At 51.8% G+C, this 26,781-nt stretch overlaps 9 protein-coding genes across 9 annotated transcripts; 4 read left to right on the top strand and 5 right to left on the bottom strand.

The window, feature by feature from the left end:
- Positions 1 to 120: 120 nt before the first annotated feature.
- M409DRAFT_19597 (uncharacterized protein) lies at positions 121 to 1,956 on the top strand (the record flags this gene model as incomplete). Its single annotated transcript, XM_033805015.1, has 5 exons — positions 121 to 411; positions 461 to 537; positions 597 to 1,123; positions 1,175 to 1,411; positions 1,463 to 1,956. The coding sequence occupies 5 exons, from the start codon at positions 121 to 123 to the stop codon at positions 1,954 to 1,956; spliced, it is 1,626 nt and encodes a 541-aa protein (XP_033670870.1).
- An 830-nt stretch (positions 1,957 to 2,786) lies between these two features.
- Positions 2,787 to 4,850, top strand: M409DRAFT_19596 (uncharacterized protein; the record flags this gene model as incomplete). The annotated part of the gene is made up of 7 exons (XM_033805014.1): positions 2,787 to 3,078; positions 3,133 to 3,668; positions 3,730 to 4,015; positions 4,071 to 4,249; positions 4,312 to 4,367; positions 4,428 to 4,734; positions 4,797 to 4,850. 7 exons carry the CDS (start codon positions 2,787 to 2,789, stop codon positions 4,848 to 4,850), a joined length of 1,710 nt encoding a protein of 569 aa, XP_033670869.1.
- A 420-nt stretch (positions 4,851 to 5,270) lies between these two features.
- On the bottom strand, positions 5,271 to 7,427 carry M409DRAFT_19595 (uncharacterized protein; the record flags this gene model as incomplete). The annotated part of the gene is made up of 1 exon (XM_033805013.1): positions 5,271 to 7,427. The coding sequence occupies one exon, from the start codon at positions 7,425 to 7,427 to the stop codon at positions 5,271 to 5,273; it is 2,157 nt and encodes a 718-aa protein (XP_033670868.1).
- A 1,361-nt stretch (positions 7,428 to 8,788) lies between these two features.
- M409DRAFT_35990 (uncharacterized protein) lies at positions 8,789 to 10,204 on the bottom strand (the record flags this gene model as incomplete). Its single annotated transcript, XM_033810483.1, has 1 exon — positions 8,789 to 10,204. The coding sequence occupies one exon, from the start codon at positions 10,202 to 10,204 to the stop codon at positions 8,789 to 8,791; it is 1,416 nt and encodes a 471-aa protein (XP_033670867.1).
- A 516-nt stretch (positions 10,205 to 10,720) lies between these two features.
- Positions 10,721 to 11,548, bottom strand: M409DRAFT_19593 (uncharacterized protein; the record flags this gene model as incomplete). The annotated part of the gene is made up of 1 exon (XM_033805012.1): positions 10,721 to 11,548. The coding sequence occupies one exon, from the start codon at positions 11,546 to 11,548 to the stop codon at positions 10,721 to 10,723; it is 828 nt and encodes a 275-aa protein (XP_033670866.1).
- A 1,334-nt stretch (positions 11,549 to 12,882) lies between these two features.
- M409DRAFT_35986 (uncharacterized protein) lies at positions 12,883 to 19,817 on the top strand (the record flags this gene model as incomplete). Its single annotated transcript, XM_033810481.1, is given in 11 exon segments — positions 12,883 to 13,169; positions 13,229 to 13,526; positions 13,574 to 14,368; positions 14,454 to 14,458; positions 14,474 to 14,628; positions 14,680 to 14,751; positions 14,807 to 15,014; positions 15,064 to 15,283; positions 15,343 to 16,043; positions 16,100 to 17,192; positions 17,241 to 19,817. The coding sequence occupies 11 exon segments, from the start codon at positions 12,883 to 12,885 to the stop codon at positions 19,815 to 19,817; spliced, it is 6,411 nt and encodes a 2,136-aa protein (XP_033670865.1).
- A 2,212-nt stretch (positions 19,818 to 22,029) lies between these two features.
- Positions 22,030 to 22,773, top strand: M409DRAFT_19590 (uncharacterized protein; the record flags this gene model as incomplete). The annotated part of the gene is made up of 1 exon (XM_033805011.1): positions 22,030 to 22,773. The coding sequence occupies one exon, from the start codon at positions 22,030 to 22,032 to the stop codon at positions 22,771 to 22,773; it is 744 nt and encodes a 247-aa protein (XP_033670864.1).
- Positions 22,774 to 23,628: 855 nt separating this feature from the next.
- Positions 23,629 to 25,422, bottom strand: M409DRAFT_51756 (uncharacterized protein; the record flags this gene model as incomplete). The annotated part of the gene is made up of 1 exon (XM_033811896.1): positions 23,629 to 25,422. One exon carries the CDS (start codon positions 25,420 to 25,422, stop codon positions 23,629 to 23,631), a length of 1,794 nt encoding a protein of 597 aa, XP_033670863.1.
- A 676-nt stretch (positions 25,423 to 26,098) lies between these two features.
- M409DRAFT_19588 (uncharacterized protein) lies at positions 26,099 to 26,719 on the bottom strand (the record flags this gene model as incomplete). The annotated part of the gene is made up of 1 exon (XM_033805010.1): positions 26,099 to 26,719. One exon carries the CDS (start codon positions 26,717 to 26,719, stop codon positions 26,099 to 26,101), a length of 621 nt encoding a protein of 206 aa, XP_033670862.1.
- Between the last annotated feature and the right edge of the window lie 62 nt (positions 26,720 to 26,781).

The following is a 26,781-nucleotide window of genomic DNA, read 5'->3' as shown; positions in this document are numbered from 1 at the left end:
TAACAAAGTGCTTTCGATAAAGAACCTTGGAAGCTGCTTCAAGCCTCTAAGTCGCCTCTTGGGAATGTCAAGTCTGGGAGATTTTGACTCTGATCACTTGTACCCCTTCGGCTTCCAAATATGCTTCGATTCAGTTTACAGGTCTTGGGCCTCGCGTTGTTGCTTTGCCTTGTCGTTCCTACTCTGGCGTACATCTTGATCCGACAGAGAGCCGAATACCATTTGAAAACCATTGCAGGGCCAGCAGGGAATCTTCTCACTGGCATAGGCATCAGCCTCCCATACAGAGCCCACAATGTGATGCGACAATGGGCTGTCGAGTATGGCGAGCTGTTTCGCATTCGCGTCGGATGGTACAATTGGGTGGTCGTCAACAGCGCAGAGGCCATGAAAGAGATCTTCGATAAACAGGTGAGCAAATCTAGAAGGGCAGACAAATTCGGTCTAATACTTGTTCTAGTCTTCATCGACATCATCAAAAGTACCTGCGCCGATTGGACACGATATTATTGCCGGTGGAATGAGAATGTTTACAATGTGAGCTCTCCGGTATCTTCTAACATTGCATGGTCACACTGACACTGTGATCGTGATAGGCCTTATGGACCGAAGTGGCGAGCGTATCGTACCATCTCTCACCAGCTCTTGTCTCCAAAGATGACAGCAACATTTCTACCGTGTCAGGCGTTTGAGATAAAGCAGCTCGTCCATGATCTTGCTCATTCCAAAACGCCTGAGATCGATCCACATGAACACATCCGCAGGGCTTCCTTCTCAATCATGATGACAGCCACATATGGTCGGCGTATTCCGACCTGGGATCATGAAGACGTCCATCACATGCTGAAAGGGAGACAAATTCTGGGCAAAATATCGAGACCTGGGGCATTCATCGAAGACGAAATTCCTCTCTTCGCATTACTGCCTACCTGGTTGCAGCCGTCGATGAAAACTGCCACACAACTCGCGGTGCCTGTTCATGCGGCCAAAATGAGACTCTGGAATATTCTTAAGAAACAAGATTCAGAGAAAGCTGCGCCTCCCTGCTTTGGGAGGGAATTGATGACCAGCGAGTTCAAGGCTCAAGGACTTACGGAAGAGGATGCTGCATGGATTGCCAGCGGTCAGATCGTGCCAACATATGCGCTAAAGTTCACAGCTAACATGAGACCAGGTCTTGTAGAGGTCGGCTCAGAGACTACTTCCATCACTTTGACGAATCTCATTCTATATCTCGCTGCAAATCCGCACACTCAAGTACAGGCAATAGCAGAGCTATCAAAAGTCGTCGGCGACGATAGGATGCCATTATTCGAGGATGTTGCTCGACTCCCGTACATTCGTGGGTGCGTCAAGGAAATGCTTCGACTGCATCCAATCCCTACGTGGGGACTGAAACATTACACAGACGGTTGGTAATTGCGTGATTCGATCTTCACCACAAATTCTTACATCCGAGCAGGCGACATAGTCTATAAGGGCCAGGTCATTCCGAAAGGTACCGTTGTTCTCGGCAATACTTGGGCCGTTCACTACGACTCTTCACGCTACCCTGACCCTACTGCATTCCGTCCCGAGCGCTACGTCAACCATGACAAGTACTCAGCCGAGTATGCCGCTATGTCAGATCCATTGCAAAGAGATCACTACGCTTTCGGTGCTGGAAGACGCATCTGCCCAGGATCTCGACTCGCCGAGAACACGCTCGATCTTGCATTGGCAAACATTTTGTGGGCGTTTGAGATCAAACCGCCAACCGATGGTGTGGAAATAGATCTGACGGATGACGCGTGGGAAGAGACAGCCTTCCGTCCTCCAAAGCCATTCAAGGTTCGCTTTGTTCCGCGATATGCAAAACGGCGCCGGCTGCTGGATGAAGCTTGGGCTAGCGCGAAAGAGCAAGGCTACGTTCTCAAAGGCGTGCACATCGACGAACAAGGAGCTAGTGTTGTATAGAGCAAAGTTGTGGGCATCAAGCCAGAATAAAATCGATTGCGATAGCACAACTTTTGTCGTATATTGGTGCTAAGTTGCCGGCGCCGTATTTTCCAGGCGTGGTGCGTTATTCTGAGACCGTGCACGCAGCCTGATACAAGAAATCCCCACTAAATACGATATTGGGTCGAGTTTAAAATGTTCGACCGTAACACCCATCATTTGTCAATATCGAGCGTTTTCAAATGAGAGAGGATGGGAGTAGAGTCGTTTCTGGATCATCTACCGAGGTTCCACAGGAGATACAGCAATCTGGATCTGACATTGCGAGATCTGATGGGAATTGACGGAACGGCCGTAACATCCTACGGATCTTGCTGATGCCGCAAAGCTGACAGGATTAACGAAGTCTGCAGGAGATTCAGCCCTTTGTGCTTCCACGTTCGTCCCAATCAGTGCATTGCGTTACCACACCCTCATCACCGAAGGCGGATCCTTTTCCACCGAATGGTGCGATTCTGATTGGCTAATACTGACCGATGGCTTTCCAGGTTCCATTCCTGTGATTCAGATCGAGGGAGCAACCTGGTGTGGCAGGCACCATCTGGTGCATCTCGCCAATCGACCGAATCCCTGGATCTCTTCACAACCCCAGAGTTTCGAGTCTTGCCCAAAGCGTGTTGTCAATTACGCAATGGTAGTTGTCCTGCCTGAAAAAGAGAACGAGGCACAATTGACCATGTTACAGGTCAGGTACAAGACACATGATGTGTTCACTCACTCCATCACGTCTGTCCATAGCACTGCGGACTGTTCAGGTCTGCCGTACTTCCTATCATTAACCTAGCGCCATGCTGTCGCTCATTCGCGAGACTGTTTTCGGCCGCCTCCTGAGACTTGCTACTAGCAAACGCTTTCTCCGATTCGAGGAAGAGGTTGATCCTGCGCTGTGTGTCGCTTTTTTGACCGGTTCGAGAAAGCAGAGTCGGGATGCACACTCCCACGAAAGTCCGGCTTCTGGAGACGAAGAGGCCAAGCAAGTGAGAGAGAAAGAAGAGAGGCCAACGAACCAGAAAGATGTTTCAACAGCCGACGGAAAAAGCAAACAGGTCCTAGTCGACTGGTATGGGCCTGAAGATCAAGGTGAAAAGAGCATTGATTGAAGCACCGCACAGAACACAGCTGATCCATCCTCAGAGAATCCCAGGAACTGGTCCGAAGCTAAGAAGTTCTTCGTTACGTTTGAGATCTGTTTCCTCACAACTGCTATATATTCTGGCTCATCAATCTACTCTCCAGCTGTTCCAAATGTCGCGGAGACATTTGGCGTCTCGAACACCGCCGCTGTCCTTGGCCTCACCTTGTTCATTCTGGGATACGGGCTTGGCCCGATGCTATGGTCGCCCATGACCGAAGTACCTTTCATAGGACGGGGTCCGATATACATTGGTACACTGGCATTGTTTGTTGCACTGCAAGGTGCTACATGCACTGCCCGCAGCTATGGCGCCTTGATGGTCTTAAGGTTTCTCACCGGGTTCGTCGGTTCACCAGTTTTTGCAACCGGGGGTGCAACATGTATCGACATGTACAAACCGTCGAAGTCAGCTTACGCGATCTCGATATGGGGCATTTCGGCGGTCTGTGGCCCAGCAGTCGGTCCAATTGTTGGTGGGTACGTAACAGAATATGGACCTATCAATGGAACATTCAAAGCTCCATGGGAGTGGCCAGTAAGAAGATTCTATACTTCTTGTCCTCTGAAACGAACACGACGCTGACAGTGTACTCCAGATGTATACTTTGCTTTGGCTCAGCGCGGCTTGCTTGATCTTGCTCTTCTTCTTCCTGCCCGAGACAAGCTCCAGCAACATCCTTTTTCGTCGAGCGCAGCGACTACGCCGAGCTCAGGCGTCCGACCAGATCCCTGGTGATGTCGAGCTGGTGAGTCAAGGGGAGCTTGATGCTGCTTCTATGGAGACATCTGAGATCGTGAACATGTGCCTCGTCTATCCCTTTACACTGAACTTTACGGAACCCATGGTGCTTTTCTTGAACCTCTACACTGCGCTCATATATGGTACGTCTGCGGTTCGAAAAGGCTCCTTGATTTGGGCAAAGCTTACTTGACCTAGGTCTTCTTTACATATGGTTCGAGTCTTTCCCCATTGTCTTTGTGGGGATCTACGGCTTCTCCCTCGGACAACTTGGATTGTCTTTTCTTGGCCTCTTTGCTGGGATCGTTGTTGTCGTCCCACCATTTTTCTGGTGGCTACGAAAATACATAGAGCCCCAGTTCGACGAAACTGGGCGGGTGAGTACTTTTGGAACGCGTTTTGGCGAAAGAAGTATTTGGAGTAACGCTCCCCTTTGCAGATTCTTCCCGAGAAACGTCTTCCAGCCTGCTGCGTCAGTGCTTTCGCCATCCCAATGTGAGTCGGCGGTCTCTTGAAGCAGTTCGAGCCTAGGAAGCTAACTCAAGCGACTGCCAGATGCCTCTTCTGGTTCGGATGGTCCGCAAGACCTGACGTCCACTGGATTGTGCCTATCATTGGGACTGCCTGGTTCTCCTTGGGAGCATTTCCATTGTTCAACTCGATCTTGAGCTATCTCCCTGACGCCTACCCAAATCATGCGCCAAGTGTTTTTGCCGGCAACGATCTGTTCCGCAGCTCGTTTGGCGCACCATTCCCACTCTTCGCCGGGGCAATGTATGACCAACTTGGTGTTGCGTGGGCAAGCAGTACACTGGCGTTCATAAGTATAGCCTTCATCCCCATCCCATTTGTGCTGTTCAAGGTACGTACAGGATGCATTCAGACTGTCAAATTCCGTACGGCATAGTGTTAACGAACAAGTAGTATGGCCCCACGTTGAGGAACAATTATAGCAAGATCGCTCGGAAGGACAATTGATTCCCGAGTGGTGCAGGAATGATCACTGAGTGAAGGTGGCATGCAAGCCCCGTGGGAGCCTTTGAACTACACGTGGACGGAGAGGGCTATAACATGACCAATTTGAGGTGGTCAGAATAGTGTAAGAAGTAGAGCACAAGGACGGAAAGATTTTGGAATCATTTAGATCGCTTTTAAAAATTGAATCATACATTCGCAACTTGGAACCACCAAATCTACACGAGTTTGCTTGATTGGGAATGCTACGTTATGCATTAAGAAGTAGGAGACGCGTCCTCGTAACGGTATGACAAATGTGCACAGTCTCGTCACAATCGAGTCTTTCTGTAAACCTCGCAGGAGAATATGTTCTAATACCATTACTGTAAGTGATGAGGTTATGGGACTTTGATCAATGTAAATGCAGCTGTACTTTCGTCTCTACGTCGACTCCTGCTCACGAGAGTGCTGAGCAACCCATTCCCGCAATTGTTGCCCATTGTCCTTGAAGGGTGTCTCTACAGCATGCCAAACAAGAAATATCTCGCCCTCGTCGCTGACCATGATCATGCCGGTCAAGGCTTTTGCACGCTTCATAGTCGCCAGCGCTTGCGGTGGCGTCTGGCAGATTGGTCCGCCCACGTTGAGGGAGGTGTTGACCGAAACTTCAGCCCCCAGCCGACGGCCCATGGCCTTGAGATACTCGTAGACAAGCGGGTTGGTCTCGGGCTGCACAATCTGTATTCGACACGTACCATCCTTGTGTACAACAGATGGGATTTTCTGATATGCTTCCGGACGAGCAGGAGTTGTTAGTACCATGTAGCGGTAAGCATTGTAGTTGTCATCTGCAGCGCCATCGGAAAGCTCAAAGAAACGGTCAGCTTGTTCAGGTGTCACCATGGGTGCCAGTGGACGGATAGCTTCGCGAAATTTGACCCTTTCGTTGAGAATTCGTCTTGTGTCCGGGTTGCATGGATTGGCGAGGATTGAACGCTGGCCAAGAGCCCGAGGACCTGTCTCAGCCGCGCCTTGATACAAGCCAAGAACGCCATCGTGTGCCATGATGTAAGCCATGAGGTCGGCAACACTCTGGCGCTGGCTTGCATTTGAGATGTTCCCGAGCCGCTGGAACTCGATCTCTGGATCGTCGTTTACAGCTTCCCGGATCGAATTGGCTTCTGCGGGAATGCCACACCAGGCTGCATGCTGTAGGCCTGGCCCAAAGGGGACATCAGCCCGCAGAGCCACGCTATATGCGGCCCCCATGGTAACACCAGCATCGCCAGTAGTAGGCGGGATCCACAATTTAAGGCGTGTATCTTGGTCCAGATTGCGTTTATACCATTGGCGATCGAAGTGGCTCAATAATTTCATGTTGGCGATCCCATTGAGCGCGCTGCCACCACACATGACGAGTTGATCGCTTTTCGTGCTGCGTATCAGATGGTCAACGATATGGAAGATGCCATCTTCGAAAACGAGCTGAGTGGCCGCCGCAAGATCAACACGGGCACGCGTGATATCTGAATGTTGGACTGATTCGATATTCAGGATGGCGTCTGGATTCCACATCCGACTAGCGGGTATGGGTGGACCAGTAATGGCTTCCAGTGCTGGAGTGTATGGCTTGAGCTCACCGGCATTGTGCCAGTTCGCTATCTTGCGATTCAAGAGAATTCGTCCTGCTTCGCCGAACTGGAAGATATCCCTTAGACGGCGATAGTAGGGGTTTGTATGCCGATCCTGGTCGCCCCAAGCGACTGCGCCCATGTAACGGCCTTCACTACTCAGTGGAGTCCAGCCGCCTTGTGTCGAGCTCAGTGTGGTATAAAAGATACCGAGCGAATCCGCTATGCTCTCATTGCAGTAGAGCTCGCGTAGTTCCTTGTTCTGAGCTTGATAGTGGGAGATGGATCCTCGATCGCCGGATCCGTCCACCACAGCAACCACTGTTGACCGGTCGTTCTTGGCAAAGGGAGAAGCAGCATACGCCATAGATGCATGATTCTCGTGGTGTGGAAGCATGATCAGCGGCGGTGTAGTTGCAAGGCCGAGCTGACGTCGAAGCAGATTTGGAGCACGAAGAGCTTCTCGACATCGCTCAACGGGGTTCCACGTCGTGGCAGCTCCTGGTCTCATAATGTTCAAACTACCTGGTAAGCCCTCGACCAGACTGCGCGTCATCAGTACTTCGGCTATGTTGTAGTCCCAGCTCGTCGCCCAGGCTGCGACCTGCTCAGGTTTGACGCCCAAAGTTTTCAGACGCCGCTTGAGCTCGTCAATGGACTGCTCAGGATAGTCCTCATAATGCTTTTTGCCGTTGAACCGCTCCTCTTCGTCGTTGGATAAAAGCCGTATCCCACCAGACTGTGATACCTCCACGAGTGATGCCCCTGAATTATGTCCAGAGATTCCTAACCCAACAATGTAGCAGGTTTCGCCGGAGCGAACTCGGCGTTGAACGTCGTCAACGATCTTGAGACCGGTGGTTGAATCGGCAGAGAACATTCCCGCATTTGCATACCGACGGGAAGCAAAAGGCTTCCACAGCTGAGCGGCCAAGCGGCCCAAGACAGGATTGCGAACACCATACATGGCTTCTTGTCGGGAGCGGTTCCAGAGCTTGTAGGAAAGTATCCCAGGATTGAGAAGCCAAACTTGTGATTAAAATTTAAATATCGACGATTATGTCGGCCGTGAACATGGGGAACGATTTTCCTACACAAGGGAGTTAGCCGGTTGCTATCACATTCCTTTGCAAAGGTTGAGTTACACGAGTATCAAGCACCGTTCGTGAAATGGAAGTTGTCAATATTAGACGTCGTAACGCTGAACTTTTCACGCACGGGTAGTACGTTGCAAGGCTTGCCAAGGCTTCAGCTTGCAGACCGTCATGCGAGGGCCACGACAGTGCCATGTGGACGGCCAGGCGATGTATGCGATGCAGGCGAGATCATCAGGGCGAAGGCGTGGTGCTCGCCTAGCGACCACTCCACCGTGGCTCGGCTTTCAAGGAGAAGGATTGTGCGAACAACGAGCGAACGCACCGAAATGGTATCCTGGAGGCGACTATCGTTTGAAAATGTCATCTTCAGCTCTTTTACATGAACTCACCGACCGGCGACCGTCGAATCATACCGAACCGCAACCCTAACCCCTGATACGCCATCCTCTCGATCTTGATGAACTCTATCTGAAGTTCGAGCATCTTTCGTGCGTGATGCCTTTAGCTGCATTCAAGCATCCGACCCTAGTAAGCGGCAGACTCCTCACTTTCGTTTAAGCTGTGTAATATCCAAATGAGCGACTCCCCAACGAAGAATTACATTCCTTCAAAGCCAACAAGTTGCCGATATATCCGTAACCTATGATGAGCAGAACGAAATGCAAGACTGGAATGGGATTAGTAGAATGAGACGGATCAGTGCCCTAGAAATACCCTATTCGCCCTGACCTGTTCGATCCATTCGACCTCCTCATTGCCCTCAACAAATTAGACCCACCGACAATTGCGTTTTGGGAAACATCTTTGGCGCCAGATTGCACCAGATGCGTGTGGCACTATGAACTTACTTTAGAGTACCGTCTGACCAGGTGGTAGGATTACCTGTGGTATCCATATCTCGGTAATTTTGTTTGTTGTTTGTTGGGGCTCACGAAGACCTGTTGGCCGAACATGCATTAGCAACATGACTGCATTAGTGCAAATCTTTTGAGAGCTCTAAACGATCGTGGCTTTTGGGTAGTTGCTTTGCACGCGGGAGACTGCTCTGCTCAGATTTCGAGGGCTTGCTCCGAGGCGGAACCTCAACAAGGCTCCGCTGAATTCACAATGCCTTCAAAGTGAAGTTTTCCGACGGCAAATGTAAGTTGTATCGCGAGGATTAAAGTAAGTTATGAATAATGGAAGTCATTGTAGATGGGCCAGAGAGGGTTTCATAGAAATGCATTCATGCTCAGATTTGCAGGCGAACGTTGTCTCCTTCCTCAAGATCCACCCGCTTCTCAGTCAGCACTTCCAACGGCATGGGAATCGACTGCTCGTGCTTGGTAGGCTTTAGAAGCAGGTCTTGTGTATGCTTATGTTGCCGATATTCTTGAACATTTTCCAAATAAACATCAAATAAGTAACTGGTGTCCATGGGGCCGCCTTTTGCCTCAGGGTGGAATTGAGTACTGAAGATCGGTCGCTCTTTGTGCATGATACCTTCGTTTGAGCCATCATTGAGGTTTCTGAAATACTCGCAAAACTCAGGAGGTAACGTTGTTGCCTCAACAGCGTAGCCATGGTTCTGGCTGGTGATGTGGCATCTGCCCGTGCTTCGACCCTCTTTGTCAACTTCCAGAGCTGGGATGTTGTGCGCGCGATTCCCGTATTTCATTTTGATGGTCTTTGCTCCGGCAGCGATTGCGAGAAGTTGGTGACCCAAGCAGATCCCCATGATGGGGATTTTGTGATTCAGGTTCATGAGATTTCGAAGATTTTGGCTTGTTTTGCTGCATTTTGTAGGGTCTCCTGGTCCATTTGAGATGAAGACACCATCGAAGTTCTCAGCCATTTGATGAATAGGATAGTCATAGGGCAAGCAAGTAATGCTCGCACCTCTGCTGACTATAGATCGAATGATGTTTTCTTTTACTCCGCAATCGATCAAGGCAATGTGAGGCGCGGCAGTATACCCAGATGGAACATAGTAAGGCAGTTTCGTCGAAACATTCTTGACGAGTTCGGTGTCAGCCGAATCTTGATATTCATCGCCCCGCACGTGGTCTCGTCCGACTGTTATATTCGCGAGTGAGGACCCTCGTTCCCGGAGAAAGGTAACAATCTCTCTGGTGTCAACTCCAGTGACGCCTGGCACACCCTCGCGAGCGCACCACTCCGACAGACTCTCCACGGCAGACCAGTGAGAATATCGATGAGCTAAATCTCCAACCACTATACCAGACGGGTGAATATTTGTGCTTTCGAGGTACCTCAGAAGTCCGTACTCGTCCCTGGCAGACGAGCTTGGGACTCCATAGTTTCCAATCAATGGCTGAGTGAAGACCAGTATCTGGCCCCTATAGGAAGGGTCGGTCATAGATTCTGGGTACCCTACCAACGATGTGGTAAAAACAGCCTCGCCACTGGCATCGGAACGCGCGCCAAAGCTGTTTCCTCGAAAAGTTGGACCTCCTCGTATCGAGAGAGTAGCTGGCTCATAAGAGGGTTTGCCTGAATTCGAAGTAAGTTGCGGTATGAATCGGCGTACATCATCGACCACGGAGGCTTTATGCCTGATCTGAAGCCCGAAGATTCTGGGAGGCGTGAACGCTGGCGAGAGAGTTCGCGAGAGAAGAGCGGTGGCACTTTGGTGTAATTTCGTCATGTTGACCACTCTCATCAGCGTACAGATACCTGCCTTCGGAGGCCCAGGATGCAATCTACGATTCGATCAGTTAGTATTGTCGTTAGCCATACTCAAGAGGGCGCTTGGCCGACGATCGGCAGGAAGTAGAGACATACTGAGGCTACTGAAGGTATTACACGAGCGAAATATCACCTGAATCAAATCACTTCCTTGTACAACGAGGGTAACAAAGAAGGGGACGTAGATTGTGCCCCTAGATGCAAACCTCACGAGTGATCGCATTCCTGCATTGCTCGGTCAGATAGCCCGTCCCCATCGGCGTGTTTCGTCGGCTTTGAGATCTCGACGCTGGCCTTCAGATGACACTGCCCGAGAAGCACATGACAGACGCGTAGAGATACGCGGAAAGATTTTCGTCAGATGGGGCATGTGAAAATAAAGGACATTAAACGGATTTTTTTTTTCAATATAAAAGTTTCTATGTTGCGACTCGATAGTAAACAGGGACCATGTACGCGCAGAGATTAAACCCAGTCACTCACTGGCCGGCCTCATCAGCTCCTTCGTCTCCTGAAGCTTTGCTCTCATTGCGAGGCAAGCTAGATCACACCAGCTCATTGCAATACTTATCTCCGTCTTGGAGTGCTTGCGAAGCACCGTAATCATTTTTTCAATAACGCCATCAACTTTGCGCATCTCGATCAGCAGCAGCTGGCGATGAAGTGCAGCCTGATCTGTGTCGTCCAATTCGAAAGAGCCGACTCGTAAAAATGTCGAAATGAGTTTAGACTTTGATGTCTCGTGGTCATACGAGTCAACCGAGCCTGAGCGTTGCTTCAAATTTGTGGGTAGGATCCCAGGAGTGAGGAGTCGGTGTGCAGCGACCTGGTACCAGGCCAGGACCTTATAAATAATGGAGAAGTATAGCATGGCTATGTGGGGCTCTTGTGTGCATTGGCAGTCTAGTAATTGATTCAGGCTGTCCACTGCACTCTTGTTGCGCTGGAGAATGCTGTCGAATTGGAAGAATGGATCCTGACTAAGCTCTGGCGATAATGATGATAATGCTGCTCCATTTGAGCTCAATTGCGTCGTGTCAAGCGAGGTAATAAGACTGGCAGTGCAGTTCAACTCGCCCAGTATGGTGTATGCCTCGCGGTCACAGCCATGGACTAAAGCGTTCAGGGGTGCGGGCACATTCGAAGGCGGACATTTCCCCGGAGGGCGGTAAGGAACGCCCTCTTCTGCCAGTTTCTTCGCTTCAAAGCTGGCAGGAAACGCAACCATGAGCGAGGCGTCATCTTGCAGATCCATGATCTGTTCTTGATTATGGGTGGCCATATCACCCAAAGATTGAAGCATCTCGAACGGATCCAAACCGTCGATCATGTAGTCATCCCATTCATTGTGAGAACCTGAAAAATTGGCCGAAGTTGGTTCCTCAGTTGTCCAGTCGTTAGGCGAGTTCTGTTGTAGCCCATCAAGATCTGACGCAGGATGTGGTGCCAGATACGCGGTCAAAGAACTTCCAGCCTGCGGTTCGTTTCTTTTCCGAGACCCTAGCGACGGTCGGCCGGTCTTCCGGGAAACGCTGTAGATACATGCTTTGCCCAACCCAAGACAACGTTCGCACGTGGGCTTCTTCTTGTCACACTTGACTTTGGCCGAAAGGCAATCATCGCACGATAGTCGAAGCTTCGGTGGAGAAACAGAAAGCATGATCCTCTACGACTCGGAAGAAAGGGGTGGAGCAAATCTACACCTGTGTATAAGACTCCAGTCACTTTTATATACGCTTTTCTCAACGCGTCTCCAAGCCTGGTAGTCGCTCGATCTAACATCGAGGCGTGCATATAAGCCAACACAAGTTCGCCAAGAACCAACACGCGGAGAATCCTGATCGATCTGAGGATCGTGCGCCATGCAGATTGAGGCGTCAGCTATCATGCACCTGAAGCAAATCGCGCGAAGCAGCAAACCAAATTCCTTATGCAACGCGTTAGCGAATCCGCTGCATATTTCAGCCCTCACGTTGTAGTTGTGTCGGCGAGGAGGGCGTATTCGTCTGGTGAGTATCAGCCAATCGGCCCTTCGACTGCTTGCGTCAACTCGTGAAGAAGGATTTCGGCTGTTTATAATCCGCTTGACTTTCAGCTCCACTACGAGGCTGCTCACTTCATTTTTGAAGGAATGTGGTAAAGTGCGAATACAGACATGATTGCGATGACACTGAACGTATTAAGCTTCGTCAAAAACTCATGAAAATTAATACAAATAAACAACGTCTTGATAATTCGATCTAGCGATCGCTACAGTAAAGGGGTTCTCTCACTCTCAAGGTAAGCAATCCTGTGCTCTCAGCATTCCGGCCGAGAGCATTTGACAAAGAAACGAATTGGTAAATAGGCACGTTCTCGGTCAACGACAGCGTCCCTTAACCGATAGGCCAATCGACCGGTCGAAAGCATGGTGAAGACAGAGGCGACATGACGGAGGTTTGCAATGTCAACCGTAGCCTTGTTTATCAGACTGCGTGTGCAGATCATAGCAAGTACTTACCGCTACTGTGAACACCTTTTGTCTTTTTCCAAATCGGTGAGACTGCCGGATGCTTGAGTTTTGCCTACATCGACTAGTACTGAGTACCTCCCGCCCTCTTCGCAGAGGCGATGCACACCAAGCTCGATTCACATGCCATGGGAACAACAAAGGTGGTTTATGTTTTTGGCGACCAGGCACTTGATACATCTGCAGATCTCTCCAGAATCTTGTCTATCCGGCAAGGGCCTGTGACGCAAGCCTTTATCGAACACGCTCTGCAGACCTTGAGATTTGCGGTTAACGCTCTACCACACTCAAACCGTGTCAAGATCGAGCGCTTCGCCGACGTGCAAGATCTCATTACTCAGAAGCGGAACGGCACCTTGCATCCTGCCCTTGAACAAGCTTTGGCTTGTTTTTATCACTTGGTTTCATTCATTTCGTAAGTTTCCTCCTTTGACCAGTGCTCAATCTTTGAACGGGTTCTAAGTCTTTTTGCAGGCATCTCGAGCGCGAGCAGAAGAACTATCCCACACATTATGACGCTATTTTGGTCGGCTTGTGTACAGGTACCATCGCAGCTGCTGCGATCAGCGCCTGCCGGACTTTGACGGAGCTGCTGCCAGTTGCGGTGCACGCTGTCAAGGTAGCATTTTACACAGGCTCTTGTGCCGTGAACTTTGGAGATATTTTATATCCTCCACGGACCAACGAGAGCCTCGCTCATTGGTCTTTACTTCTTCCTAACCTGACATCCTCAGAGGCATCGTCGATGTTGCAGGAGTTTGCTCGCAATGGGGTAAGCTGATCCTGAGGAATAGTTGATGCTTTACTCACAGTGATCAGGGCTTTCCACAGACCTCAACACCATGGATCAGTGCCACTGCAGAACACAGTGTCACCATCAGCGGACCACCAGACAAGCTAGGAGCCTTCCACAGATCAGACAGCTTCGCTGGTCGCAGCTCCGCACTATTGCCAATTTTTGCGCCTTATCATGCCCCTCCCATCTTCGATGAACGCTCCGTCGAGTCCGTACTTGAAGAGTCAGGTACAAATGTGCTCCCTGGGCGGGACTCACTCGTCCCTGTTATCGCAACTTATGACAGAGATTCAAGTTGGGGAGATACCTTACTCTCAACGATGCGAGTTGCTGTGGCCAGCATCTTGAGATACCCGTTGCATTGGGAAAGGATCATGGAGTCTGTGGGAGCACAGCTGAGTTTGTCAGCCCACGAACGAGTTGAGATCGTTGGAATCGGCACCAAACAAGCACAGGCTCTTCGAAGTCACATTTTGAAACTCGGGGTGGTCCAAGATGTTGATATCGAAAGACTCACAGTCCCGCTGGAAAGCTCAGAGACCAACTCTGGCCCGAAGCAGGAAAAAATAGCCATCATTGGCATGTCGGGCCGCTACCCTGAAGCCGACGACTGCGACGAGTTCTGGAGCATCTTGTCACAAGGACTCGATGTCCACAAACCAGTGCCCGATCTCCATTGGAGTAAGGAACACGTCGATGTCACAGGAAACAAGAAGAATACAAGCGCAACTCCATTCGGCTGCTGGCTGAAGAGCCCAGGGATGTTCGATGCCAAGTTTTTCCATATGAGCCCAAGAGAGGCTCCTCAAGTTGACCCGGTTGGTATTATCATCTGCTTTTATTTCCGCATTGCTGACGTAATTACAGTATGTGGACTGGAAATAGTAATATGTAGATCTGTAGCTAATGTGAAATCTATGTAGGGCACAACGACTTGCTCTGTTGACAGCATACGAAGCCATGGAAGATGCAGGAGTGACCCCTGAATCAAGCGCTTCCACGCAAAAAGATCGCGTGGGCGTCTTTTACGGGGTAACGAGCAACGACTGGATGGAAACTAACAGCGCTCAAAATATTGGTATATCTTCACGTTTTAGGGTTGTCCCAACATACTGACTAGTGTTATTAGACACGTATTTCATTCCAGGAGGCAATCGAGCTTTCATTCCCGGTCGGGTGAACTACTTCTTTAAGTTCAGCGGTACGACTCGCCGCCCTGTTGAACTTTGCCATACCTATTGCTGATCATTATCAAGGCCCATCTTACTCTGTTGACACTGCTTGTTCTTCTAGCCTCGCAGCCATCCATCTCGCATGCAATGCCCTCTGGCGCAGAGAGATTGACACTGCAATAGCGGGAGGCACCAACGTTCTTACCAATCCGGATTTCACGTCTGGTCTAGACCGGGGCCACTTCTTGTCAAGGACAGGCAACTGCAGGACTTTTGACGATAGTGCTGATGGGTAAGTTCAGTTCAGACTTGTCAATACATTCAGCTAACCGGTCTCCCAGCTATTGCCGTGGCGAGGGTGTTGTCACGTTCATAATGAAGCGTCTCGAAGACGCTCTGGCTGACAACGATCCCATCCGAGCTGTGATTCTCGGGGCATACACTAACCATTCAGCTGAAGCTGATAGTATCACACGACCGCATGTTGGCGCACAAAGACAGATCTTCCAGAAGATTTTGCACGACTCTGGAGTTGAGCCAGGAGACGTCAGTTATGTTGAGGTACGAACGTCCTTACCCCTTGCCATCGATTACGCTCACAATGTTCTCCTTCTTTTCAGATGCACGGCACTGGAACTCAGGCTGGAGACGCCAGCGAAATGCTATCTGTGCTTGACACGTTTGCACCCTCAAAACCCAAGCGAAGAAGGTCCAAGGACCAGTCGCTGTACATTGGGTCGGCAAAAGCGAACATTGGTCACGGAGAAGCTGCTTCAGGAGCAAGCAGTCTGTCTAAGGTGCTTCTGATGATGAAGCACAACACTATACCCCCACACTGCGGCATCAAGACCAGGCTGAATCGAAAGTTCCCCAAAGATTTGAGCGATAGGCAGGCTTTCATCGCCGACAAAGCCACTCCATGGATGAGAGAGACGGGGACGTCCAGACGTGCTTTCGTCAATAACTTCAGTGCTGCAGGCGGTAACACTGCACTGTTGATCGAAGATGCTCCACTGAGGACCCAAGATCATCCTGATCCGAGGACTTTGTTTCCGGTTTGCATCTCAGCGAAGACAGCTTCCGCGATGGCCAAGAACCTGAAGGCCTTCGAAAGGTATCTGAACGAGACATCCACGGAGAGCGACTTTCTCCAAGACGCTTCCTACACGACCACAGCACGACGGGTCCATCATCCACATCGAGCTCTGATCATGGCCGCAGATACTGCGAGCCTCAAGAAAGGCTTTGCGATCGCAATAGACCAGAAGATTGGCTCTCACAGAACAAAAGCAGCTCCCAAGATCATCTTTGCGTTCACGGGGTGAGTTAAAAACCCAATGAGCGCTAAGAATACAAGTAGCTAATCATTCGGTGCAGTCAAGGATCTCAGTACGTCGGCATGGGCAAAAAGCTCTACGACACTTTCAGTTCCTTCAGACGAGATCTCGAGCAATTCGATCACATCGCACAATCACATGGCTTCCCATCTTTTCTGTCGGTCATCGCCGAAGATGGAAAGGATCTCACAGCCGTCAGCCCAACGAAGACTCAACTGGCACTGACATGCTTGCAAGTCGCTCTGGCTCGTTTATGGGTCAGCTGGAACATCCAGCCAAGTCTGGTCGTTGGCCACAGCCTTGGAGAATATGCAGCCCTCTGCATCGCGGGTGTCTTGTCGATCTCAGATACCATCTATCTAGTGGGGTCCCGAGCACAGCTGCTGGAGACTCGCTGCACAAAGTACTCCCATGCCATGTTGGCTGTGAGAGCTTCTGACACAGAGTTGAAAGACATCGTCGACAACGACAAGATTGAAGTGGCGTGCATCAACGGGCCCTTGGACAGAGTCTTGAGTGGTCACTCAAGTTCGGTCAAGGCTATTCAAACGACTCTGCAGAAGGCGGGAATCAAGAGTACCTTACTCAAAGTACCTTTTGCATTCCACTCTGCGCAAGTGGATCCAATCTTGGACGACTTTGAGAAGATCGCCCGAAGTGTTCGATTGAAAGAGCCGAATATCACTGTCTTGAGCCCCCTGAAAGGTGGACCGGAGAGCACTTTCGACGCCAAGTACTTACGAGATCACTGCCGTTACACTGTCGACTTTTCAGGAGCGATTGAAGGGGCTCACCAGAACGGCCTCCTGCAGAAAGGTCAACCGGTCCTCGAGATTGGGCCCCAGCCTGTGGTGTCCGGCATGTTCAAGACAATACTGGGCGACGAGATCAGTACCCTCCCTTGCCTGGCGCAAAACCAGGACTCCTGGAAGCTCATGGCCACGGCTCTCAAGACACTGTATGAGTCTGGCCACAATGTCAACTGGGTGGAGTACAATAGAGACTTTCAGCATCGGGTCGTTGAGCTGCCTCATTATCAATGGGATCTTCAACACTACTGGATTGATTATGTGCATGACTGGTCTCTTCGGAAAGGTGACCCGTGGCCAGCTGCTTATGGCAGTGCTTCGACTGTTGGACCTGTTCAACCACAACAAAAGTCTCCAGATCCCGTGCTGGAGCTCTCGACCACAGTACACAAGGCCAGCCCCTATGCTGACTTCAAAGAGACTGGACGCATGATCGTGGAGTCTGATATCTCCCGATCGGATCTGTCTCAGGTTGTGCGTGGACATGAGGTGGATGGCTTCCCTCTCTGCACGCCCTCTGTCTATGGCGACATTGCTCTATCTATTGGTCGATTCCTGGCGCAAGTGAGCAGCATCTCCCTCGACAAACAAGTCACCGTCGTCGCGGACATGAACATCACGGCGGCTCTCATCGCAAAACCCAAAGGTCCACAGATCTTACGCACGACCGCAGTCTGGGATGCGACCACAAGCGTTGCCTCTTGCAAGTTCGAGTCGATCTCTGACACCGGTAAAGTCACCAGCGAACATGCAACATGCAACATCCGCTTCACTGAAAAGGCTCAGTTGCAAGACGACGCTGCTGAGACGAAGTCGAAGATCAACGCTCTCCGCAAACGTCTCCTCGACGACAAGGCCTATCAGTTCAACAGGTCGATGATCTACAAGTGCATCGGAGCCCTCGCAAACTTCGATCCAAACTACCGCGGGTTGTTCACGATCACAATGGACAGCAACGATCTGGAAGCCTCTAATGTGGTGGAGTTCTCCTCTGTCAGCGCGAAGGGTGACTTCCACACCCATCCAGCCTACATCGATGCTCTCAGTCAGGTTGGCGGATTCGTCATGAACTGCAACGACCAGACGGATCTCAGTAAGGAAGTCTTTGTGAACCATGGCTGGGGATCATTCCACATGGTGGAGCCACTTTCGGCTACGGAGAAGTATCAGGCACATGTGAAGATGCGAGAGACGCCGAACAAGCTGTGGAAGGGAGATATTGTCGTTCTCAGAGGGGACAAAGTCGCCGCGAAGTTTTGCGATATTGCTCTGCAAGCGGTTCCGAGGAGACTCCTGAAGTACGTGCTGTCGAGAGGCGGCGGCGAGTCTGCAGTTGCTGCCGCTCTCCCAGAGCCTGTCGCTGCGAAGCCGGTGTCGAAAGAGCTTGAGATGGAGAAGGCTGTTCCGCATCTGCCAAACGGCTCGCTCGCACATCACGACGCTCCGAAGCCCACCGTATCGCACACCCAAGTCAAGCAACCCAGCGCCAAGGCGTCCAGTAACCTCGCTGTCAAGCTCTTGGATATCATCTCCGAGGAGAGCGGCATCTCAGCTGATGAGTTGACCGATGACCTCGCACTCCAGGAGCTGGGAGTCGACTCGCTTCTATCCTTGCTCATCATCAGCAGGATCAACGACGAGCTCGAGATCGACCTCGATCAAGCCAAGTTTGCTGAGATGTCGACGGTCGGCCAGATCAAATCATACGTGGCCTCCTGTACTGGTCGTGATATAGAGCCGAGCCTCGTTCAACACGAGACGCTCGAGGGATCTCAACAGATGAACTCCACGGACGCCGCTCCACTGGACCTAGAGAGTGGAGATTTCCCTCTCCTCCAGACGACGGGCTCTGCATCAGACTCTTCTGCTGAAGGGCATGACTCCGGCAAAAGCCTCGATTCCGGGCCAGCCTCGCCGCCAGACACAGACTCGACTGGCGCAACGACACCATTGGCAGACCTTGAGATCCTCAAAGACTCTACCACGAACTCCAAACCCTCTCAGGAGCGAGCAGCCCCTCCAGCTTCGTCAGTCATCATCCAAGGGAAGACCCGTAGCGCCGGCAAGATTCTCTTCCTCCTGCCCGATGGATCAGGTTCAGCTCATTCATACATCGACATCCCCAATGTGCATCCCGACCTAGCGATCATTGGTCTCAACTCGCCTTTCCGTGGCGATGCGGCATCCATGAAACATTCCTCACTGGAGAGCATCGTACAGAGCTACACAGCAGAAATCCGCAGACGCCAACCAAACGGTCCGTATCATGTCGGCGGATGGAGCGCAGGCGGTATCTTAGCCTACTGTGTGGCAAAAGCGCTGATCGGCGAAGAAGAAGAAGAAGTCGCAAATCTTTTTCTCATTGACTCGCCGGAGCCGACAGGCCTCGACCACCTTCCCCAGCGCTTTTACGACCACTGCCATGCGACAGGAGTCTTTGGCAAGAAAGTTCCAGGCTCTTCAGGGACCGCCTCGCCACCGGAATGGCTAATGCCTCACTTCGAAGCCACCATCGATCTGCTGCATGACTACAAGGCTTCTCCCTTGCTCAAAGGGCAGGCGCCCAAGACGTCGCTCATCTGGGCTGCGGATTGTGTGTTCGATGGCGTCGACTTTCCGTACATGCCGGACGCCGCCGCAGAAGATCAAGACGACGGCGAGGCTGTGAAGTTCTTGACGGAGAAGAGGACGGACTTCTCAGCCGGGTATTGGGGTCGCTTGTTCCCTGGAGGACAGGTCTCGGTAGAAGTGGCTAAGGGTGCTCATCACTTTTCTCTGATGGTATGTTTTGATTTTGTCGTTGGTGTTTCATTGCAGCTGACGTATCTTTCTAGCACGAAAACGCATACATCCTGGCCGACTTTATCGACTCTGCTTTGTTTGAGTAAGAGATTCGAGAGGGTCTCGAAGGGCTGTTGCCAGCTGGAAGGCAAGGATGTCTTCCCTTGAGGGTTTGGGACGTGTTGAGAATGGCGTTCGTGTTCCTACATGGTTACTGCCTGCCTTTCGGTTACCTAGATACATTACATTGACAGTGCGTACAAGAACTATCGATCTATCCTCTCTTTCTTCGAGGGCTCAATCGTCGCTTCACACGTCCGGTAATAGACCTCTACAGTATCGGCCATCTTTGTTGGAAGTTTTCGGTGCTGCAAGGTTGCGGCACGACATATTGTGCTGGGCCGCAGTGACTGTACGCCCGGTCCCACTTCAGCATCATTTCTGGCACTTCACATGACCTCAAATCCTTGGTTGGACTCTTCAGTTTCCAATTGGCAGCAAGGCACGCCAATATGGCGGCGAAACATACCAACACAGCCAGCGTTGGAGGCGCAAAGTCCAATCTCCGTTATAAATCAGTTCCAGTATTAGACTCCAGATGTCATCGAAGAGCCCGTGCCGCGCGGTTGTCAACGACAGTCTGTGCCTCGTGAGGCGATGCTGTGCCCCGATCGAGCATCTTTGTCCACTGCTTTGCCGCCGGTCGAAATCTCCGACAGGTCAGATTTGGATCAGGCCACGAGGACGCGCTTACTGGTCTTCTAACATCTTTCTGGAAGACGTATGTTCGGGCCCAAGGCTGAGCGATGTTCGAGTGTCGGTCATTATGGCCGTTTTCGAGGTCAGGCGTGAAGTCTTCACGGGCTCACGGGCTGAGCTGCTTGGCATTTGATTATGAGATTGCGCGCCCGATACGACTCTCGAGCCCTGAATACTTGGCTCGTCTTGGAGATCCCATACGCCGCACAGCTGAGCATGTTGTGAATGATGATTGCGCGTGGTCGTCATTCGCCATGAGTTCCGTCCTAGCCGAAAGTGCCTTCATAGTGGTTGCAAATGCTTCCTTCGCAGGTTCGAGCATCCAATCCGAAGGGGTTTCGCCGTGCCGCACCAACAAGGCACAAATTAGTTCGCGGTGAACAGGCAAGTTTCTGCGTTCAGTCATCATGTAACCTCCAGGCGGCCCTATGCGGCGTTGAGGCACGGAACAGAACGTGGCTCTTCGGAACGACGAGACGACCAGTCGCATGGAAACAACATATTGCGAAGGATCTCTGCGCAGGAGCAAAATGGTCCTACCGAGGTCATGAACCGCAGAAGACAAGACCGCGGAACGACATGTCAACTGTCAAGCAAGAAGAGGTGAGGTGCAGAAGTCCAGAGGAGACATCTTCTATAATTAGGGTCATTAATTACACTTGCAGTAAATTAGCTGTATTTATCAGTGCCAAAAGCGGGCGTTTAGCTGTCTATCGGTCCGTCAGCCGTCTTCTAGCGGCTTGTCCATTCCTTCAATCTCACCCACCTCTCGTTCGCAACCACGCCCGAAATCTGCGCATGGGAACGAAGTCCGTACGGATGTCACCATCATCAACGATACGCCTCACACCATGTCATCGAGTGTCTGGCACAGCAGGCCAACAAACAAACAAGGTCATTGTGATAGGGGCTGAGCAGGACGAAGCTCCCGGCCTCTCTCCCGCCCCCTTCCCAACCAACATCCACCGAGTTTCACCTCGACCTGGATCATGAGCGCCGCACAACACGGCAACTCCCCATCTCCACCGCGGACCTCTTCAGCAAGCATGGCCACCCGCTCTTCCGACCCGCCTTAGCAAGCGAGAGGGATCAAAAGACGCACGACAGGGTTATCTCGTCCGGTGCCTATTCTCAGCCAACAGCGCTTCAAATCTCACTCAAGCTCGCTGTCAGGACTCCGCCTTTGCCTAACTAAATTCAGCAATCACCTAGGCGTCCCAGGCAAGGTCAGAGGGAATGCGCAAGCATCCATGTCTGCAGTGCAGTGCAGCATCGCCCGTCGACCATGTGCCGCCGGGATTAGGCTTCGTCGTTGCAGCACGCCACGAACGGCGCCGATCACTTTCCCTTCCTTCGCATGGGTCTGGGCGCTGGCACATGGCTTTTTGCTAACGACACTCTAATTTTGCGTTTAGCACGACGGATCTGACGCTTAACGGCACAGTCCAGGTCTTGGTTGTTGCGGGAAAGGTATGTATATAATCCATCTGCCCTCTTCATGGTTCATGGTCATTCCCAGCATTCGATAAGCGGGACAAGAACATCACCTGGAAGCATCAAGTTCGGACGACTTCATCTCCCCTTCCCTCTCCATTCCTACCATCTCTGCCTCTCCACAACAATGTCTCCTCTCCTCCATTCTCTCCTGGCCATCTCGGCGACCATCTCAACCGTCAACTGCATGCCCTGGGGTTGGAACCACAACAGCCCACTCGGCACCCCAAGCCTTCCCCTCGGCGATGTCTCCAACACCGGCGCCAGCCCTCTCCCGACCCCATCCAACAACCCCAAATACATAACCCTCGGCCTCGGCTTCCAAAACTACACCTGCGGCCCAACAGGAACCTGGATCCAATCCGTCCCCTCCTCCGGCGCCGTCGCCGACCTCTACGACATCTCCTCCGCCGTGAACAAATACACCCACGACAGCTTCTCGCGCACCACGCTCCAGGCCTTCGAAGTCTGCATCGCCGCCACACACTGCACGCCCTCCCCATCCAACTCCTACTGCGGCGCATGCCACACCATCGCCGCGGCAGTCTTCCGCCGAGGTCTCGAAGGCTTCCACTACTTCGACCAGCTAAACGGCGCTCAAACTCCCAACTTCGACCTCTTCGGCGGCGGAGACTTCCTTTCCGCGAAGAGAGCGGGCGATGTCAAAGCCCCAGCCGATGCGTACGATGGCGAGAACGGACTCGGTGCGATCGACTGGTTGTATCTGGTCGACAATGGATTCGGGAGGTCGCACGGTCTGAAGAGTGTCTATCGCATTGAGACGGCAGGCGGTGTGGCTCCCAAGAGCTGCAACAAGGCGGGCGCGCAGTTGCAGGTTCCTTATGCAGCGGAGTATTGGTTTTATGACTAGAGAGAGTACGATGATGTTTGCATGACTGAACGGCTGGTAATAATGATGACTTCTGTACAGGGCGTTTTGGGGGCTTCCGCATTTCTGAACATATGGGAGGCGTTTTGATGGTGAGTTGGGGTTAAAACTAGTGTTTTGGATTGATACCCATCAGCGCGACTGTTGGCATTGCACATGACAGATTGTCCAAAGGACGAAATGACCAAAAAGCACATTCTATCAATACCTGCATCTTCTACTGTTTCCGCAACTCAACTACATATCACCTCGTTCTCCATGTCAAAACTTCAGAGTCCTTCCACCAACTCCCTCACTGCAGCCAGAACCTCGACAAAGCAGAAACAGATTCATCTCAACCGTCCCATCCGCCTCAGACGTCCTGTGTACTGTGTTACAAAAATGTTGGTGGCGTCCCCCATTCCACAGATTCCACACTCAAGAGCCCACCAATCAGCCGCAACCAACAACTCCCACCAAGCACAGAACACGCCGACAGACAGAGGTCCATCATGCGAGCACCGGAAGAGCCGCAAGCTGCGAACCGTCCGCGGCTTGCATCCCTTTCAAAAGCTCAAGATTTTCCTATTCCAGGAGCTTGGAAGTGTTGGTTTTGCTTTTTGGGAGTTTAGCGTGCGAGTGAGTTTGAGGGTTGGGGGTTTGAGGTGGGTGTGGCTTGCAGCTGGGAGAGAGGGAGAGGTGGAGCTTTGCTGCATGTGGTGGAAAAGGTTGTTAATTTGGGGGGGTTATGGTTGGGTCCTAATGTAGGTTAAGAAAGTGTAAGTTGCAGAGCTCTCTTTGAAAGAAGTTGGGAGGGGAGTTGTCGCTTCGTGATGCAGGTTGGACTTCTGGCCATGGCTAGATGAATCCGACTCGGCAGGCTGTAGATGCCCGGGCTGGGATTGGCTTCCGCGCGATCGTGAATCTTGGGCGTGTTGTTGGTCTGTCGAGCTTCGGTAACTCGCTTGCCCTCGCCTCGGCCGTGCCCATCGGCATCTCCTTCGCAAGATGCACCACCCACTTGCCCTCCCTCGCGGACCTCGCTACGCCGAGATACTTGTACGACTCATCCGTGATGAGGTCAAATACTTGGTTGAGCTTGCAGGGACAAGACTCGTCGTGTTCTGAGAGAACGACGCTCCGGTGTGAATCGAATTTGTGCTTCTTGTCGCACCCTCCGATCCACATCTCCCCAAGTGTGAGAGCGCCGTAGCCTGCTGGCCCAATGAGGATCGCGCGGTCTGTGCTGTCACCGACCTCAATGTGAGTGAGCGATGACTTTCGCGTCTTCGTCTTCTCGCTGGGAGACGTGGAGCTGGCTCGAAGGTCTTCCCCATTTGCTGTGACTCTGGCGTCCGCGGCGAGATCATCGTTGAATCTGAGCCATTGGACGAGTCGGCTGTTATCACCTGCCCGGTCTGTCTCTCCTTGATTCCTCTCTCGATCGGCTTTCTTGACACGAGCGTGATGGATGGAGAGGTAAATGGTATCTTTGCCGTTCAGAAAGTCGATCTCTTCTGGAGTCTTGCTTTGCCTCTTTGTACGACTCTCCCTGAACACATTAATCGATGGCATCTTGAGCGAGCTCAGTCGAGATCGGACAGTTGAAAGCGCCTTGGAAGGATCCACGAACGTGGATGTGACCTTTTCGACGCTGGTACGAGGGACCGTTTGACCTAGAATGCCACGCCTAGGCCCAGCGCTTTCATTCTTGGGCAGCTTTGGCAGAGGCCTCAGCTTTGACTTTTCCGGAATTGGGGGTGGACTTGTCTCTGTTGTCGCAAGATCGATATGGACGCTGGAATCCTTGCCTGACTGGACTTCAAGCTTTTGCTGTTGTGCATCAGGTTGCTCCTTGTTGACAAGCGAAGAGGATCTCGGTGGATATCGTGATGGTGGCGCGGCTACGATATTTCGCTGGACAACTTCCACAAGCTCGCCTGATGGGGCATTTCGAGGACGTGTCCGGGCTTTGAAGACTTCAAAGTCCTTGTCTAGCTCCCTGATGGAGTAGACACTCTCCTCGTCTTCTAGTCCCACAACATCGTGCACAGTCTCCTCGGCCTTCAGTTCTACAGCATCATGTACTGTCTCATCGTCCTTTGGTTCAACGACGTCGTGTACTGTCTCCTCGTCTTTTGGTTCCATGATATCGTGCACAGTCTCCTCGTCCTGCAAGTCCACGACATCGTGCGCAGTCTCCCCGTCCTTCAAGTCCCCGATATCGTGTACACTCTCCTCGTTCCCGTTCTCAGACAACAAGGTTTCCCTAAAGACGACAACGACTTCTGGGTAGGGAGGCCTGACCTCTGAATCGCTAAACGGAGAGGCATCGTGATCGACAAGAACGACTTCTGAGGAGGCAGGCGTCACCTTCGAATTCTCCATCGTGGAGGCGCCGTGATCAACGATAGTCACCTGTGGATCGCAAGGCTTGGGCGTTGAAGACCCGGTAGCATTCTCGTAATGCTTTTTGAAGATGTCGGCGTCTTTGTCTTTGCGGACGTCTGGTATGCAGTGTTCGAAGTAGGTCTCCTGACAGGACCGAAGAATTGGAGCAGGCGTTCCGCTCTCTTCGTCCCGTTCAGATACGCGCAAGAGTGACTCGGTAGCTTGATAGGGTTTCCACGACCCTCTCAACTTGTCCCTCATGTTGCTCAGCGACATTGAACGCAGCAGGGTCGGCGTGCGAAGATGGGGGGTCGATAGCGACACGCGGACGGAAGTTGTTCTCATCGCGATGGGCTCCTTCGTAGGACGAAGAGGTTTTGTGGTTGTTGGACAGAGATTGTACGGTCGGCAGAGGGTGTGTCCAGTCGTTTGATGGTAGAGATGTTAAAAAGAGGAGGCATTTAAAGGTCGCGTGGACTGAGCACGTGCTGGAGCAAATGTGTCAATGGCAGGTGATCAGATTAAGGACGGTATTGGGCGTCGTAGCGTTTGCGTGAGTGGCCTCGTGACGGTAGGTGAGCATATGAAAAGCTGTTTTCGCGCGTATCTGCAATCATCTCTCGTCTGTTGGCCAGCCCGCATTCCATAATCATTCTTCTCCCTGACCACTTCTCATCTTTAGCCCGAGGATCTTGTGGTCATCATAGTGCTTCGTGGCCTTATATTGAGGCCTGTGGATATCAAGCAGCTTCTTCTATAGCGCCAGCCACCGAGCTAGCATGGAGGCGAATCGACTGCACTTGGTCGTTGCTCTTGTCTTCTGCCACAGAGGCGAGCTGATCCATCCAAAGCCGCGGCCTGTGATGTGGGCTGGTACCATTCTTCGTAGAACGTGTATGCGAGCCCTTCTTGTTCCCATCGTATCTTCACGATCCGTTCAAGACGCGCCCTGCCTCTTTCGCTCCAAAATCTCCAGTCGCAACCTCTCGCCAGCAGCCTGAGCCTCAATCATCCTGCCCACGCCCGTTCTCCATGTCTCATCCAAGCCTTGCATCTCGCCGGCCGCATTGTGTTGAATGGCCCGTCGTGCCTGCTCTACCTGCTCTTGATCCAGCTTGGCTTGTTCCAACTCCTTTTCCAAAATCTTCAACGTATCTTCCAGCTGGCTATTTCCGACCAACCAAGCATTCTTTCCGTACGTCTCGAGCAAGCTTAGGTTGATCTCCCGGCCGCGCAGATATTCTGCGCTTGCATATGCTTTCGAGAGTGAGGACTTCCAGGCATTCAGGTCTCCTTTCGCTGGAGGATCGAGCAGTTCGTATCGGCTCAGGTCGAGGCCGCCGTCTTTCGGAAGGCCTGAAGCAATGCGCTCGTGTTCGGCGGTGATGAAGTCGGAGAATTTGCTTTCGCGCTGCGCAGGTATTGAAGGGTGCAACGTGTTGGCGCTGGATGGGTCCAACTCGGCCTGGATGAGGGTGTTGGCAGCCTCGAGTGCTTGCAAAGATGGCGCTTCGTCGATGTAAGGCAGCGCATCGGCGGCGCTCTGAATGAGAGGCATCTTGGCTGGATATGGCTGTTTTTGGTGGTGTCGCAAAGTCGTGAAGTGAAGTTTGAGGTCGT

Source organism: Zasmidium cellare, assembly GCF_010093935.1.
Source record: "Zasmidium cellare ATCC 36951 unplaced genomic scaffold M409scaffold_8, whole genome shotgun sequence".
Taxonomy (NCBI): domain Eukaryota; kingdom Fungi; phylum Ascomycota; class Dothideomycetes; order Mycosphaerellales; family Mycosphaerellaceae; genus Zasmidium; species Zasmidium cellare.
This window is presented reverse-complemented; position numbering and strand designations above follow the sequence as displayed.